At 41.4% G+C, this 18,555-nt stretch overlaps 1 protein-coding gene across 2 annotated transcripts in view; it reads right to left on the minus strand.

Moving 5' to 3' along the window:
• LOC141291196 (uncharacterized) overlaps positions 1 to 18,555 on the minus strand; it is a 52,150-nt gene that overhangs the window by 1,934 nt on the left and 31,661 nt on the right. Inside the window, exons 1-2 of one of the 2 annotated variants that reach the window (XM_073823368.1) lie at positions 6,489 to 7,074; positions 2,869 to 4,351 (exon numbers count right to left, since the gene is read on the minus strand). In XM_073823368.1, the coding sequence (XP_073679469.1) occupies positions 2,869 to 4,203 (1,335 nt within the window). In that variant the 5' untranslated portion in view covers positions 4,204 to 4,351; positions 6,489 to 7,074. Of the gene's footprint in view, positions 1 to 2,868; positions 4,352 to 6,488; positions 7,075 to 18,555 lie in introns of those variants that run through there. The other variant, XM_073823367.1, reaches the window with a different exon arrangement.

The raw sequence follows: 18,555 nt of genomic DNA on the forward strand, positions 1-18,555 counted from the left end.
TACTAAACTCTCCTCCACTGACATCCATTTTAAAAAGTCAACCCGTTCTCACTCCCAAGGCATCCGATAATTAAAAAAAACCATGCCACAAAAATATCATGCCATGGTGTCAAAATTATACTCCAGCATAAGGGTTGCTGTCTCCTTTTGAGAACAAAACTCATTTGAGAACAATACTCATTTTAAGCAACCAGAACTGGTTAATCAACTTTGTAATTAACTTTCATTAAATTTACATGGATTTTTTGTCAACTTTCTTTGTGATGGTGTTCACATGATTGCATGACCAGGGATGTATGATATATCTGAGGAGCATACCTGTATGAACAACCTGTATGAAGCTCACAAGCAGTTATCTCATTAACTTAAGCAAGGTTGAGCCTGTTTATCGCCTGAATAGAAGACCTTCTGAGAAAGTACTGCTGCAAGAAGGGGTTCTAACTTTAGGGGAAGAGTTTTTAGGCTTTGGGGTTCGTCTTTTCTTCCAAATTAGATATTGATTTCTTAATAAATACAAAGGACCAGATTTACTAACAAAAAGTGCATTTCCAAAAATGTATGGATGGCAGTGGAAAGTTTAGCAGTTGGTGCTACTGACAATGTGCAAAAAAAGAACACATTTCCATAATGACCAATGCAATCTACCAAGAGCTGGGGAAATTAGCATAAGGATAATGTGTTCGGGTATGTCTTCCTCTGGCATTCCAAATTAAATTAATATGAGTGAAAAAACTTCTCTCCCTTTTACTGCACGCTCTCTGTTCTCAACAATCATGCTTGCTTTTTTTTTAGCAGTAAATAATGGCACAAATACCAGTAAACTGACTACCGCAGTAAATAATATTTTGTGATTCATTTAAATACTTTCCTCCCATAAATTCTGCATCTGACAGGGAAAGTCCTACAAAAGCATATTCAATAAGGTCAGCTGCAAAACAAAATGTCCATGACTTCAGCACTATTTTTTCACTGCGTGTCTTAGTCTAGCATTTGCCATCTGGTCTTGGCCAAACTGTTTTAAATTTAACTGTTTTTAATTTAGTAAAATGTTGAATCCTGTAAGTAGTGAAAAGTAATGTAATTCACTTATTGCCTCAGATGAGGGCGTTCTTATGACAGACAAACCACGCATGTCTGACATTTGCTGGTCCATTTAAGCTTTATATATAAAATCAGTTACTATACCCATATAACCATAATATCAGTGTTTCTTGTTATATTATATATACTTATTATATCCAAACTGATTGAAATACATATTCTTGTCTTCCAGGACATTCCTTGAAGGAAGTAAAATTTAAATATGTATCTGTTTTGATTCACAAGAATACCCACAATCAAGATTTTCTTCAGCACAACTGTTCTCATTCCTATTGCATATCACTTTTATGCTATAATGTTAATCTTAAGGCTACATGATCTGAAACAATTAAAAAATCAAAGTCATCTACCACCAGTAAGGATTTTGATGACATCATTCAGAAGTGCCCTGCAGAAATTAAAGCTTTGCCTAAAATCTGTCACTTTTCAAACATCTACTATGTTCTATAATGCGAATGGCACATAGGGCACTAAATAGGAGAATAGAGAGCAACTTATATGCTTGTCATTAGGAAGTCTGTGGGGTTTGCCAGTGTCACGCGAACCTCCACAGTGTGCTCACAGTGTGATCTAGTCCAAAAGAGCACAGCACAGATCATATTCTATGCAGAATGATGTATTTCAAACATTGTGAATGGTTAGAGATCTTCTTCATTTTAAACAGCACTTACGAGTAAAAGATAATAGCGGTGCAATGTGATGAGCCTCTTGATATGCCCTCCTGTTTTAGTTGAAATTACGTCAACACACTGAGTAATCATTTAAGCCACTACAACATGCACAAAAATCTTGGTGTTATAGCGATACAATGTAGCAATACTGTGTTGGTTGTATAATAAGATTCCAACCGTCATGGCTTGCTTATGTTTGTGTAACTAGTTTTATTTTTTGTTTTTAAAACGTCCTTCCTTATTATCATCATTTTGTGTAGCACAGCATTAATACAACAGAGTGTCTATTTACACTAAGTGCAAATAGCCCGCCTTGTTGGCAGAGGCTATTTAAACTAACTCCACCCACCAATGTGTTATGGCTATTAACTGTCAGCTCCAGTGGTGCAGAGGATAATTTGCATGTTGCACTCTTTACAATGCAACTGATCTGGGTTCGAATCCCCCTTTTGGTGAACTTTTTTTCTCCATTTCAAATCTCATATCATATCGAAAAGGAATTTATTTTTAATAAAAATAAGGGACATCACAGAAAAGTTAAAAATAAAATATCAGTTAGGGTTAGGGTAGGTGTAGGGAGGGCTTAATAAGGCAGTACCATTTAATAAATTGAATTAAACCTTTAATTTACAGTATGTAATTACTACATACTGTATTAATATGTAAGTATTATAAATATACCTGCTGTTTCAACATAGTGTAAATAGAATCTATAGCAGGGGCCTGTTCCTGGAGATCTACCATCCTACAAAGTTTAGCTCCAACTCTGATCAAACACATCTGAACCAGCTAATTAACCTCTTAAGTAGCACTTGATAGTTACAGACAGCTGTGTTGGATCAGGGCTGGAACTAAAGTCTGCAGGTAGATAGATCTTCAGGAACAGGGTTGGGCACCCTGATCTATAGCTGCACTTAGTGTAAATAGAACCTATTGTTATTTGCACTTAGTGTAAATAGCATCTATCCTTAAGAAAATATGCTATTTTCACTTGCAAGTAGCCACTGCCTTAATAAAAATGTGCTTTAATAACATTTGCCTTCACTTGACTGCAGTATATTTCAATTTCTGTACATATTTCTTGCACTAAACTCACCTGAGTGTTGCGATCTGTGAGTAAGACCTGCAAGTGGTTGAAGCCGTACGTGGGTCCAGGTGAGATTAACAGAATAGTGCAGGTGCTCAGGTGAAACTCAGGCAAGGTGTCAGCACTGCGCAAGAAATCCTCTGTTTTCAGCTCCTCCACCCTCTTCAGATGGCCGCCGGCCAGCTCGATCAGGGAACCTTTGGCAAAATGAGGTAGGACTGCAGAGGGGGGTGGGTCAGGGCCAGTAAGCACAGCTACGGGAGGGCGGTAGGAGCCTGCTGAGGCATCCCATCCAACCCCATGGCTGTTGTGTTGGCTTTGTAGGAAGTGCTGGGACTTCCTTGGGGAGCAGGACACAGAAGGACTAAGTTGTGGGTACTTTTGAGAGTTATGGTGAGCAGATTGGCAAAGGGACCCCACAGCATAGTAGATCTGAGCTCCAGCCTGAGAGGCACTACCACCAAAATGGTCCTGAGAAGTGACTGCCTTTCCTGTCTTTGTGTCTGATGAGGGGGGTATTGGAGTTTTGGGCGTTCCCCGAGGGTCTCTGTCCCATGGTGAGGAATGTGCACTTGTGCTCTCTCGTGGCAGAAGGCCTCTTCCGGTGGTCTGTCTTCTTGTACTCTCCTGTCTTCTCCTGCCGTTGGCATGCGGACCATCTAACCTGGTCACACTGTCGTTCCCGCAGTCGTCGCAAGGGGGCATCCTTCTGTTAGGCCCAAACCCGCTATCTGTGCCTTCAACTCCATTGGGCCGTCTGCCTTGGTACCTGAGTCTGCTGTCAGGGAGGGTGTCATGGGGATAAACTGTAGGCTGTGGAAAGAGATGAGGGGGGAAGAGAGACGAGCTGTAGTCTTGTCGACTTGGGCTGTAGGACCACATTTCTCTGGACTCAGCTGTGTAGACACTTTTGAACATGGGCACAGAAATGAGCGGTTGCACACTGATTGGGGGGATGTCACTGCTCAGCCAGCGAGAGTGGTGGGGAACGGCATGCTCCAGTCCTCCGTCCATACCCCGTCCACACAACGTCTCTCTCCAGGATGCTGAAGCGCCCCCTCGCCTCTCTGCCACCTGGACCGGCAGGTACGAGTGATGCATGGACGGAGCATAGGACACCTGCCAAGGCAACGACAGAGGAAGGGGTGGCAGCGTGGGTGGAGGGGGTGGTAGAAGGTCCCCGCTCTCTCTGTGACCCTCTGTGGCGTAATGCTGCCTTCGGCTTCGAAAAGGAGCGGGGGGTTTGAAGTCATCCTCTGGGGCAGGCTGATCTGACGAGCCCTGTCGGGAGTCCCGCTTTTTCGGGGGGAGACACTCCTTGCTGCGGTCTGGGCTTGGATTCATGGGACAATCCCCCGGGCCTTCTGGTTGGGCCACTCTAGGTTACATGGGCCGGGAAGAACAAGGGACTAGGAGAAAGACACGTTCTTCTGTTGATCAGCATCACGAACACCACGTGTCACACACGTCCACGATCGGAACTCCCACTCACCTGAGAGAAGAAAGGGCAAAATAAATAAACAAACAAACAAATACAAATATTACTGACCTCTTTGCAGGCGCCCTAAACAGAATTTATGCACTTTTAAAACTTAGAAATTAGACAAAACTTCTGAATGTCACTACAATACCTAACCACATTTTAAAGTTCATCATACATTTTGAAGAGTGTCCATACACTTTCTGGGACATCTATATTCCTTCTATATTCCATTACCTTCTTTTCTGTTTATTGCTATTTTATTCTTCTTTTTTAATCTGTTTAATAGTCATGTAGTTGCAGAGTGCTTTATACTGGGAGAAATAAATTGTCCAATTGAGATCGATTATCGTCATATTGCGGTTGTGCTACCAACAAACACACAAAAACATATACTTACAGACAAACACTCAAGATACATTTTCTCACCTACACACATTCAAGTATGGCAAGAGACTACATTCCAGTTCTTAAATAGGTTTCCTCTGTTTATTAAACTGTGATGTGGTTTTCTAAACGTATTCCAGAACTTTTCAGTTAAATGTTACTGTAGTGATTAGGAAAGTTACCTAAAAATTACAGATCACAAAGGGGAATACAGAGGTATTTAAAACACACACACACACACACACACACACACACACACACACACACACACACACACACACACACACACACACACACACACACACACACACACACACACACACACACACACACACACACACACACACACACACACACACACACACACACACACACACACACACGAAGGCTAAAAGGTTTAAAGCAGTCAAACTTGCTTGTTTCATTCACACCTTCCTGTGGGGGAGTTTCTCTAATGTCAATCCAGCACTCTAAATTAGACACTTATATTTGACTGCAATACACAGCCAGCACATCTGGTCTCTTTCTCAACGCCTCTGTCTACCACACTGTCTGCATGGATTGAACCCAATACCCTGCTGTTGTCTCCATGGAAACTGAGTCCATACATCTACAGTGACCAAAGAAGGCTGAGAGGGTTATATATGGATTTTATCAGGAGATGTAGGCCGGCAAACTGTTCATACTCTTCACAAAAGAGCAAACTGCTAAAACAACTTTAAGCAAAGTTGGACACAAAGAAGATTTTCTGTTCATTCTCACAAGTTCCTTCTGTTTACATGAACTGAAGTTCTAGTGTGAACAATTTATGGAGAACATATTTACTTAAAAATATGTAGAAAGCTGAGTATTAGCAAGGTTCTTTGTAAGACACAATATAAGTTGTCAAGTGTTTACAAATGCTTCATTATTTCTGATAGTGTAAAACACATTTTCTTTAACCACATTTCTTTATTATATCTTAATACATGACCCAGGTTACTCCATGTATACATACACATTTATGGTCCTTTTTTCATTCTAAACAAAAATTTTGCAAAATAGAAAGACATAGAACACAACTTAAATTCCATAAACTGACGTGTATATATTTTCTGTCTAGAGTTATTATTTTTAGGTGAAAAATTCATAAATAAAATTTTAATATTACATACCTTCTGTCAGCTGTGAACATGCCTAAAATGATTATCTCTGTACATTTCGTTTTTTGAAAGTCATGTACAAATATACACATTCTACATATTCAAATTCTACACTTCACACCACATGTGATTTTTTGCATTATGTACTCTAAAAATGTATACGCTTAGATCTTTGGAAAGCTCAGGCATTCTGTCTGTAAAAATAAATAAATAAATCAGAGAGTAAACTAACACACAAATAGTCATCAAGAGGTGACTTTAGGTTCATGTAACTATTTTTGAAGTGCCAAAGTCTATTTATTCATACCAGTTTATTCTTTTTATGTTAACTTAAGTTCTAGTGCTAATATTTTGTGGCACACACACTAGTGGGGAAAAAATCTGTAAACCAGTAACCTTCGATGAATCTCACCAAAAAACAACCAAAGGAGCCAAGAAAAAAAAATACTACTTGACTCCAGAGTAAACTGAACATTCAGTGAAAGCAATAATAACAGAATGAAAATACATAATACAGAAGAATAACATTTGTTTTCTAATGTCTAGGCACGTCTCAAGCACACATACAATAAACAGCTTTAATGAATCTGATTGAGATCAAAATGAAAAGCACTGCTGACCTGATGCGACTGACCTTGCTGGGGTGTGCTGAGCAGATATCCATGTGATGCCACTTACTCCTGCAGTCCATCACACCTGCAGCTCTTCTACACACACACACACACACACACACACACACGCAGACACACCAGTAAGGCAATGGTGTGTGCAAATCTACGGGCAAAATGTGGTGTCACACCATGTCGAAAGGCTGTGAGGCTGACTGTGAAAACGTGTGAGAGTTTGTGCGTGTGTGTGCATGTACACAAGGCTGAGGAAATGAGTAATATCGTGCAGTGTGAGGCATGTCTGCTGTGCAACAACACACAGGCAGACCAGTTGCTGCTGTCGCCCACTCGCCTTACTCACTGTGAAAGGGATAAACACACACACACATGCAGTAACAGACGGGTAATTACACACACTCCCACTCATGCTATTGCTCTCAAACACACACTCTCAGCTCTGAGCATATGCATTTACATACGTGATAAGCATGTAGATAGATATATATATATTCCAGTTTCAAACACATAATTACACTGTAAATAATTTCCAGGAGATAATTTTCTGACCAGTTCGTTGGTGAAAAAAGGCCATCTGTGTATCTTGCTTTTTTTATTTTTTTTATTTTTTATTATTATTTAATATTGAAAGCAAAAAATGGCTTCTTTGTGTTTTTATTTATTTTTTTATTTTGTCCCCCCAAAAATCAACAACAAATAAAAATACGAATTCAGCTTAATTTTGTACGTTCAGGGGTAGAAAAATGAATACACATCTTAAATATTTGACACAAGCAGGAATTAAACACCCCTTTCTGCTGATTGGTCAGTCAAAGATCATGGAGCAGAATAATAGTCCTCTGCTGCTGCAGTTGTACAGATTCCTAAAGCGTTAATTGTAACTAGATTTAATCTTTTTCTCATCAAACAACCTGACTAAAGAATGACACAACACAACTCGTACCGGGACAGAGCCTAGACAGGGCTTCTGTGTAGACATAAATTCTATGCTTTGCATTAGCTGGGCATGGCGGGTATGATATGATGGCTGTCAGAAACTACCCTGGTCCCCCAGAAGTTTGTTTAATTAATTGATTAATTAGTTTGGTAGTAGTTTATATTGATAGTCCACTTTAGACATTCTACTAACAGTAAGTAACTTTGCAACTAAATGTCAACTAGCAGTCATTAAAGTTTTAGTAGACTGTCTGCTTAACCTCTTCTTACACTTTATTTTGATGGGTCCACAACATACTGACTATAAGAAACTTTGCAAGTATATGTCAACTTATTCTACTATCCCTAAACCTAACATTGTACTCTGAGAATTAGTAGACATGCCCCCGGTTTCACAGACAAGGCTTAAGCCTAGTCCTAGACTAAAATGTAAGTCTAAGCTTTTTCAACTGAAAGAAACTTGCACTGACTGATCTTTAAATTTATCAGTGCCTTTGTTTTGTCTCAAGATGCACACCAGTTATGTTTTTTCTAAGGCAGATTTATAAAAATTACTTTAATGTCCTAATTGACCTATGGCCTAATCCTGACTTAGGCTAAGCCCTGTCTATGAAACCGGGCCATGTACTGTAGTTGCAAATGAATGAGAATTAGTTGAAATGTAGTTGCAAAGTTATTTATAGTTAGTAGAATGTCTAAAGTGGACTATCAAAATAAAGTGTAGCCAAAAAAATATTACTGTTGGTTCAATTATTATATTGAACCAAATTTTAGTTTAAAAAATTTAATCGTCCCTGATCAGTAGACAGGTGAAATTATGCATGTGCATAGTGCAAATACTAGGCCATCTAAGTATCATCAAAATTACAATATTACAACGAACTAATATATCATATATAGCCTGTTGAGGAGGAAAAGGATACTACACAGCTCGAAATTCATTATGAACACAGCTTAATGATACACAACTTAAAGTATCATGTTTTAATTGTTATTTATTTATTTACTTTTTTTTTTAAATGTATGTGTACATTAAAGGTTTCTATAGATATATTTCTCAAGTCTATGAGGCAAGTAGCCTATACAGTTTTGCTTCATTTTTGTGCTGCGCTCCAATTCACTGAGACAGAGATGGCAGAAAGCGCATTCTGTTAGTTTGCTTTACTTTACAAAGGCACAATGTTTCATTGTTATTGTGAGTGTACACAAATAAAAGTAGATCCTTGACAGTTTTGAATGATGTCTTAGTCTTTTCTGTTTAAGCAAGAATGACGTTGTTTCTGGTGTCATCAGGTAAAATGCAAGTTATTATGCTGGCACTTTGCACTTTGTAGCTCTACAGTAATACATATATAGTGTAATATAGTTTTTAGACACATAAATGGTAATTTTTACAGAGAATGTTAATTTAATCATAGTCATAGTCTTTCGACTAAAATTACATTTAGTCTTAGTCATATTTTAGTCATCCTAATTGTATTAGTTTTAGTTGACTAAATATCATAGGATTTTAGTCAACTAAATCTACAGTAAATTTAGTGGCCTAAAATCTATTGGGTTTAGTTACAGTGCAATGCATTTATTAATCATTTCTCTAAATTGAGATTCTCATTTTATATTCCTGCAGAAAACATCTACTAACCTATTATGAATAATACTAAGGTTTAAAGATGCTGTCAGGCATTCACCACAGTTACCTCACACCACCTCTCCTGAAGCACCGCCCATTCGTTCATCATCACCAGACTTCTAATCATCATCACTTGTTCCTAATTAAGCCACACCCTATATATAACCTGGTTCCATCATTTCTTCCTTGTCTGGTCTACAGTTCGCATCCCCTGCACCTGCTCCAGACCCTATGCTGTTCGTCATTGTTTCCTGGCTTCTTGCTTTATTTCTGGACATTCCTATATGCAACTTCAAAAGGACTGTCAGATAAGATTCCCATTCCACCATCGCATTTTACTTCTGTTTTTGATTCATCTGTTAATAAATATCTCATCAGTGTTTCTACTCATCACTGCCTCTTGCCTCATCCGTGTGTGTAACAGAAGACCAGACTGTCACAGAAATGAATCCAGAAGAAGCCGCCGCACCCAACCCTGTTTTGAACCTGGTGAATGCCATCAAGGCGGCTCTAACACCCACCTCGCGCCGCCATCTGCCTCAGGATCTCCCATGGCCATGCCCACCACCTTCGCTGGGGAGGCGGCTGAATGTAGCGGTTTTCTTCTCCAAGTTCAACTATACATCCAGATGCAACCACAACAATTTCCGTCAGAGAACGCTAAGGTCGCGTTTCTTATATCACTTCTCACTGGTAAAGCTCTGCAATGGGCCAAATCTGGAATGCCAATAATCCCATTATTAACTCCTTCGAACAGTTCACTAATCACTTTTCTGAAGTTTTCAGCACAGCTACAGACACGCTTACCACCTCCGATCAGCTGTTTCGTCTACAACAAGGCTCTTCTTCTGTCAACGAATACACTCTCCATTTCCGCATGTTCAGCGCCTAGCCGCCTGCCAGCCACCAGTAACCGCTCATCAGCCCACCTCCGTGGCAGCTTGCTAGCTTCCCAGTACCAGAACCCATGCAAGTGGATTCTACCCGACTGTCACAAATTAAACAAAATCGCCGGATCACCTTGGGTTTATGCCTATACTGTGGAAATCAGGGTCATCTCATCCGTAACTGTCCAGTCCGACCCCCACGCCCAGTGGTAAGTACCATCCGTTCAGAAATAAATGCTGCTAATCTCACCTTGTTGCCCGTAACACTTCATACTGGCGAACACTCTGTTTCTGTCTCTGCTTTAATTGATTCAGATTTCTCAGGAAACTTCATCTCACAGGAATGTTTAAGTCAACTACATCTCTCTAAACAATGTCACTATCCAGAATACTCAGTTAAAACCATTCAGGGAAAACCACTTGGGCGTGGGAAAATTCGTCACTCATCACCCCTCATGACTTTACAAGTTGGACTGCTTCACTATGAAGAAATGTGGTTTCTGGTACTGGAGGATTCCACCTTGAGCATCATCCTGGGACGCCCATGGCTGCAACAACATCTCCGCTGGGACCCCTGTGACACAACCGTTTCCTGTCCCTCTGGCGTCCACCCAAATCGAAAGTCCTGAACCAGAGACTTCTCCAGAAATCCCAGCAGAGTATTTGGCATTCCAGGACGTGTTTAGTAAGCAAGCTTCCACACGTCTTCCACCACATCGGCCATTGGACTGTGCTATCGATCTGCTACCTGGGGGGTCGCGTCTATCCTCTGTCCATCCCGGAGCGCCAGGCGACGGAGGAGTATATAAAAGAAGCTCTCCAACAAGGTTTCATTCAACCCTCCACTCCGCTGGCTGCTTCTAGCTTCTTCGTGGGCAAGAAGGATGGAGGTCTACGTCCCTGCATTGATTACCGGCAGTTAAATTCCCAGATCATACAACAACCCTACCCGCTACCCCTGGTCCCAGCCACCCTCGAAGAGCTTTGCAGAGCCCAAGTCTTCACGAAGCTGGACATGCGGAGTGCATATAACCTTGTTCGTATACGTGCAGGAGATGAGTGGAAGACTGCCTTCATTACCCCTTCAGGTCATTATGAGTACCGGGTTATGCTGTATGGTCTGTCCATCAGTCCCCCAGTTTTCCAAACGTTTATGAACGAGGTGTTCTGGGAGTTTCTACATTGGTTTGTGGTGGTCTATATTGACGATATCCTGATTTACTCCCGGAACCAGGCCGAAAATCACCAGCAGGTCCTTCACAAACTCAGAGACCACAGTTTTTATCTCAAGCTGGAGAAATATGAGTTCCACAAACCATCCGTCGATGTGGGTAATCGCGAACTACTATCCATCAAGTTAGCCCTGGAGGAGTGGCGCCACTGGCTAGAAGGGGCTAAACATCCATTCACCATTATCATTGACCATAAAAATCTCCAGTATCTTAGAGACACTAAATGACTCAACCCTTGCCAAGCCCACTTGGCCCTCTTCCTGACCAGATTCCACTTCAAGATCACCTACCGAGCTGGATCAAAGAACGTCACTGCTGACGCCCTCTCACTGCAGTTCTACAGCGACCTTCCCTCGGAACCAGAACCCATCATTCCATCTGACTTAATAGTATGCCCCAGTGGGAGCTGGATCAGCAGAGCCAGCCCCGCCGGGACGTCCAGAAGGGAGGGTCTACGTACCTTGCTCCCAACGACTATCCCTTCTGGACACAGTTCATCAGTCTCCGGGCTCTGGACACCCAGAGAGCAAGTGGACCCTCTCGCTCCAAACTCGTTACTGGTGGCCCAGTATGCACCGAGATACCATCAGGTATGTCCAGAGCTCAGTCTGTGCTATGTCTAACTCTCCCCGTCATCTCCCTGCAGGAAAACTGGTTCCACTACCCATTCCACAGAGGCCCTGATCCCACATTGGAGTTGACTTTGTGACGGATCTCCCAAGCTTGGACGGTAACACTTGTGTGCTTGTGATTGTTGAACGGTTCTCTAAATCTTGCAAATTTGTTCCTTTGAAAGGATTACCCAATGCCCTTGAGACTGCCGAACACCTATTCCAGGAAATATTCCGTCACTTTGGCCTCCCTGAAGAGATCGTGTCAAACCGGGGTCTTTAATTCATCTCTCACTTATGGAAGGCTTTCTTCAAGGCTCAAGGTATCTCTGTTATCCTCTCCTCTGGATACCACCCACAGACTAACGGCCAGACTGAGAGAAAGATCCAAGAGCTGGGACGTTACCTTCAGTCATACTGCTCCGAAGATCAACACAGCTGGATCAGGTTCCTCCCATGGGCCGAGTACGCACAAAACTCCCTACGCCAAGATACCACCGGCCTAACACCCTTCCAGTGCGTACTCTGTTATCAGCCTCCGCTGTTTCCCTGTACGGAGGAACCCTTTAATGTTCCAGCTGTCAACCACTGGTTTCGAGAGAGCGAGAGAGTGTGGGGCTCATCACCACCTACAGCGGGCAGTCCATCGACACAAGACCTTCGCTGATGTCAGAAGGAGAACGGCCCCCTCTTACCAACCTGGGGATAAAGTGTGACTCTCCACTCGCGACATATATATATATATATAGGTCCGTTCGAGATCCTGAGGCAGATCAACGATGTGACATTCCAGCTTCAGCTCCCACCCAGGTACCGCATCCACCCCACGTTCCATGTGTCACTCCTAAAACTATTTTCACCTTCTGCCACAGATACGCCTGGAGCTGAAGCTGAGCCCACTCCTCCGGAAGTCCTGGACCAGCCCTCCGTCTATACTGTTTGCGAGATCCTGGACTCACGACACAGAGGGGGGCGCCTGGAATACCTCATTGACTGGGAGGGTTATGGCCCAGAGGAACGATCCTGGGTGCCCCAAGATGACGTACTCGATTCCACCTTATTGCTGGAATTCCATCGCGGCCACCCGGATTGTCCTGCCCCACACTTTCGAGGCCGTCATATTAGAGCATTGGGAGCCGCCCCTGGAGGAGGGGGTAATGTCAGGCATTCACCACAGCTACCTCACACCACCTCTCCTGAAGCACCACCCATTCGTTCATCATCACCAGACTTATAATCATCACCTGATCCTAATCAAGCCACACCCTATATATACCTGGTTCCATTTCCTCCTCGCCTGGTCTACCGTTCGCATCCCCTGTGCCTGCTCCAGACCCTATGCTATTCGTCATTGTTTCCTGGCTTCCTGCTCTATTTCTGGATATTCCTATATGCAACTTCAAAAGGACTGTCAGATAAGATTCCCGTTCCACCATCGCATTTTACTTCTGTTTTTGATTCATCTGTTAATAAATATCTCATCAGTGTTTCTACTCACCACTGCCTCTTGCCTCATCCGTGTGTGTGACACATGCAGTATAGAGACAGATTTAACTGCTGTGACAGACAGCATGCCTTTATTTTTAAATAAAACCACTTTTCATGAAGCAAGAAGAATATGGTCCTCTTTTCAATACAATACCAATGGTTATATAAAATGCATTCTTTATAACAACTTGCTTACAACATTCTTCATTCTTTCAAGCAGACAAATTTGTTCATATAAATTAAATTTAGATTAATCCGTATTAGTAGTGAGTGATTTTATCTGTTTATTTTGTTGCTTTATTAACATTAATGACACAAACAACAGCTACATTTGTGTATATTTCTCCATTAATGCGCAGTAAGACGTGAAAGAGAATGTCTCTAGGTTACATAAGAAGCGTCTTGTTCCTTTCAGACAACCATGGTTACATGCATAATCTAGACAAGTTTTCCTTGAGGAACTTGTGCTGCATCGGAACACTTTGGGAACGAGAATCCCTGCCTAGTGTGGAACACTACACAACTAGGACGAGAGAACAGAGGAGCCAGGAGTGGCTCTCATGTTGAGGTCATAAAACCTGACAAATGTAAGCGGGGTGGACCAGCCCGCAGCATTACAGATGTCATGCATTGACACTGGTCAGATAATAACTGGATCAGTTAATCGGTCAGATTTCCATTACAGGGCAGCTCTGTGAACATAAGTGTCCAGTGCTCTGACGGTGCAAACAAGATTAAGCTTTTTCTGGTCCTAAAGGGAGGGAAAGGGCCTGGAGGTCAGCAGCTCCCTTATAGACACAATCTTCAGTGCCACTCTTTATCCATCCAGCAAATATAACAGATGCTGTTGCATACTTCTTAGCCAAAGACGTGCCCTATTAGCATGGTTGAGAATGAAGGATTCAAAAAATTTATATATACTCCGGATAATTGTTATGCTTTGCAATCTGAGCACCATTTTATAGGAGTTGCTCTGCCTGCTTTAAATGAAAAATGCAGTGCAGAAGTGGCTAATGAAGTGTCAAAAGGAGAGTACTTCACAACCACAACAGACCTACGGTCTAGCCACACATGGAGCCATACATTAGCTTAACAATACAGTACATCGACCGATTTAAAATTAAATTTAAAATTTTCAAACTGCGTTTATTTCTGAACACCATATCGGGCAAAACACAGCCCATGGACTGAGAAAATCTATGGCTGCATAGGGTTTAAATGAGGAAACCTGCTCATCTGCATCACTACAGACAATGCCTCAAACATAAAGCTGGCAGCTGAGGTAAGTGGATGGATGAGGCCTCAGTGTTTCAGGCACAGACTCCACTTGGCCATAAGAAAGTAGGTTTCCTTTATACAGATTATATGTAACGTGGTGATTTCATTGCGTGCAATTAAGTGATTTTAACAAAAACAACAATAGTATGAATAACAGGGCAAAAATTATTCCAATGAATGTGTGATGGTCTCTCTCATGCTAATCTTTTACTCTTTTTATCTATTATTATTACCACTTGAACCACTTTTTGGTGCTTTCTTACCCAACAAATGATGCTTTAATGAGGGTTGATGGACTGTAGTGAGCTCTGAAGCGGACTCATGAACTGAAACAAGCTCTGGACTTATGGGCGGGAGCGTGCTCCGATGCGGACTCGTGGAATGGAGTGGGCTCTGGATCAGACTTATGGACTGGAGCACATTCTGGAACAGATTTATTTGCTGGAACAGGTTCTGTAGCAGACTCATTGGCTGGAACAGGTTTGCAGGCTGAAGAGCAATGTAACACACACAATAGCTATCACAGTAACAAGGAGTACAGTTGACAGCAGCTGGAGTGGCTGGAGACTCTAGCATAGCATCCGTCATGACTGGAGGTTCTAGCTTGGCGGCCATGTTAGCTGGAGGTTCTAGCATGATGGCCATGTTGGCTGAAGACTCTGGTAACCACCGGGCAGGAAGGTACATATAACATAGGGCTAGCGACCACTGAAACAAGACATGCTGGTGATCATGGTGAGCCAAGTTCCATAGCAACTGGAGCTTGGTCTATGGTGCCCCCTAAAAAGGGGAAACATCCTCCTCGACAACCCCAACAGTGAAGGAGAAACCAGCCATTAACAGAGCATAATGCAAAAAATTAATTACATCCCTTGAGGACCATAATGGATGAGTTTGGGTTGATAAGTCTTCTTATGATCTGCACCAAACCACAAAGGCTAAAGATCCATACTCAGCAATTTATTTACAGATTAATCCATAGTCCAAAAACAAGGCAAGAGTCATTCACAAACAGTCAGTCTAAACAATCATTGAATTCAGGGCTGAGGCAAACTGAGATACCAAAGAAATCTGGGATACCAGGCAGAACATAATCAATACACAGGAATCAAGAGAACAATGGCTAAGTGGTGAAGACATAACCCAGACAAACAGAGGGAAAAAAAAAAGAAAATAATCAGAAATCAAGACTAAAGCTGCCTTCATGCCATGTCATAATTACCATAATTCCAAGATTCTGGAACATGACATTCTACACTGAGCAGAAGCAGCCTCCTAAGGTATAGTTTAGGGAATACACCTAGAAAAAGTATACATTTAGTTAAGTCTTGGTAGCACAAAGATACAGCGTTATTGGGAAACGCACCCCTGTCTAGTAACCAAACAACCCCCTTCAACTAAAAAAGAGTTGCAACCAAAAGTAAATCTCCAGGAATGTGATTGGGCACTATCTAAGACAACAACCAGCCAAGAACTAATGAAACACTGGGCTAAATATACACCAGGTAATAAGCAACGTATCTAAACACCATACAGACTTCATTAAAGAATTTGCTGATTTTCTATTTGAGTTAGTGCTGGCTGCAGAAGTCTTAATTGTTGGTGATTTTAATATCCATGTTTATAATAAAAAAGATCAGCATTTATAGACATTTGAACTCTGTTGGGGTCAGACAACAATGGACCTACTCAATGTTGTAATCATACATTAGATATAATACAGTCACACAGAATTGATGTTAATGGCATTGAAATTCAGCAGCAAAGCGATGATATCTCAGTTCATTATCTAGTCTTGTGTATACTCCATATACCTAAAGCTGCAAACTCAAACTGCTTGTTACTAATACGATAAAACCATCACTTCTACAACAAAAGATTGGTTTGTAAATAATCTTTCAGACTTCAGAGCAGCCCAGAAAATGAAGTGTAGCTGGAAGAAAAAAAAAAAAAAAAAAAAAATAGAGGTATTTTGTGTTGTATGGAGGGAAAGTACTTCTACTTACAGAAAATCTCTAGAAACTGCTAGATCTGCTGACAGAACCGGGCTAGTATGACCATATTAGCCCGGTTCTGTCAGCACTGCATTGGCTCCCTATTAAACATCGTATAGATTTTAAAATCTTGCTAATTACTTATAAAGCCCTCAATGGTTTAGCTCCTCAGTACTTGAACGAGCTCCTATCGTATTATAGTCCTTCACGTCCGCTGCGTTCTCAAAATTCTGGCAATTTGATAATACCTAGAATATCAAAATCAACTGCCGGCGGCAGATCATTTTCTTATCTAGCACCTAAACTCTGGAACAATCTACCTAACACTGTTCGGGAGGCAGACACACTCTGTCAGTTTAAATCTAGATTAAAGACACATCTCTTTAACCTGGCTTACACATAAAATCATTAACACATTTCTATAATTCAAATCCGTTAAAGGATTGTTAGGCTGCATTAATTAGGTCAACCGGAACCGGAAACACCTCCCATAACACCTGATGCACTCGTTGCATCGTAAAAAGAATGGCATCTACGCTAATATTAGTCTGTTTCATTCTTATTCCGAGGTCACCGTAGCCACCAGATCCAGCCTGTATCCGGATCAGATGGTCACTCCAGTCCCCCGGATCCAGTCCGTACCCAGCTTAGAATATGGATCACCACCTAGAGATGACTTCAATAGCCGTGGATGTCAACCAGATGAGCTCCAAGGCGGATCACCAATAAAGACCTCGCCAACCTTGACGGCCATCGGCACTACACCACAGGATCCTGATGAGTTCTCTACAATCAGACATTGGTACAAACTGTTGTTTGGTCTGGCCAGAGGAGAACTGGTCCCCCGACTGAGCCTGGTTTCTCCCAAGGTTTTTTTCTCCATTTCTGTCACCTGTGGAGTTTTGGTTCCTTGCCGCTGTCGCCTCTGGCTTGCTTAGTTGGGGACACTTTCCAGCGATATCGTACACTATTTGAACTGAACTGACGATGATATCACTGAATTCATTGATGAACTGCTTTTAACTGAAAATTGATTGTTACAATAATGCGTTACTTACACACTATTGTGCTGTTTAAATACTGTGCAGTTGCTTTGACACAATCTGTATTGTAAAAGGCGCTATATAAATAAAGGTGACTTGACTTGACTTGACTTACTTTCGTCTATTTTAGAACAAACAGAGCTCCAGGCATTTATCCAATACAGTGGCTAAATTAATGAAAAATTTCCCCAACAGCTCAGCGGTAATGACTTTAGGAACTCTTTTTACTTCCAAGATCAATACTTGTCAAAACATCTAAACCAACAACATGTTAGACCCTATTTCATCTAAAAAAAAAAACTAAAAAAAAAAAACAGGTGTTAATTATCTGACCAAACGATGGCTGTGCTGTCAATTCTTCGTCATCAGTTAGGAACCTAGGTGTGCTATTTGATAGCAGTCTTGCCTTTAAAAACCATGTTTCTAGTATTTTTAAATTATTATTTTTTTATAATCTAAATTATGACTTATGCTCTCAATGTCAAATTCAGAAATGTTAATTCATGCGTTTATGACCTCAATCTTAGATTATTGTAATACTTTATCGGGTGGTCGCTCTGAATGTTAAAAAAAAATGCAGCAGGAAGTTTGACCATATTAGCCTAGTTGTGTCAACTCTGCACTGGTTCCCTATTGAACATTGCATACATCTTAAAATCTTGCTAATTACTCTTAAAACCCTGGATGGTTTAGCTCCTCAGTATTTGAATGTGCTCATATTGCATTATAGTCCTTCACATCTGCTGCAATCTCAAAATTCTGGTCATTTGATAAGATCTAGAATATTGCAATCAACTGCGGGTGGCAGATCCTTTTCCTATTTAGCACCTAAAATCTGAAAAAAATTACCTAGCGTTGTTTGGGAGGCAGACACACTCTGTCAGATTAAATCATGAAAAGACCCATCTCTTTAACCTGGCCTAGACATAATACACTATCCCACTATCATTAAAGGATTGTTA

This window comes from Garra rufa, chromosome 18 (genome assembly GCF_049309525.1).
Source record: "Garra rufa chromosome 18, GarRuf1.0, whole genome shotgun sequence".
NCBI lineage: Eukaryota > Metazoa > Chordata > Actinopteri > Cypriniformes > Cyprinidae > Garra > Garra rufa.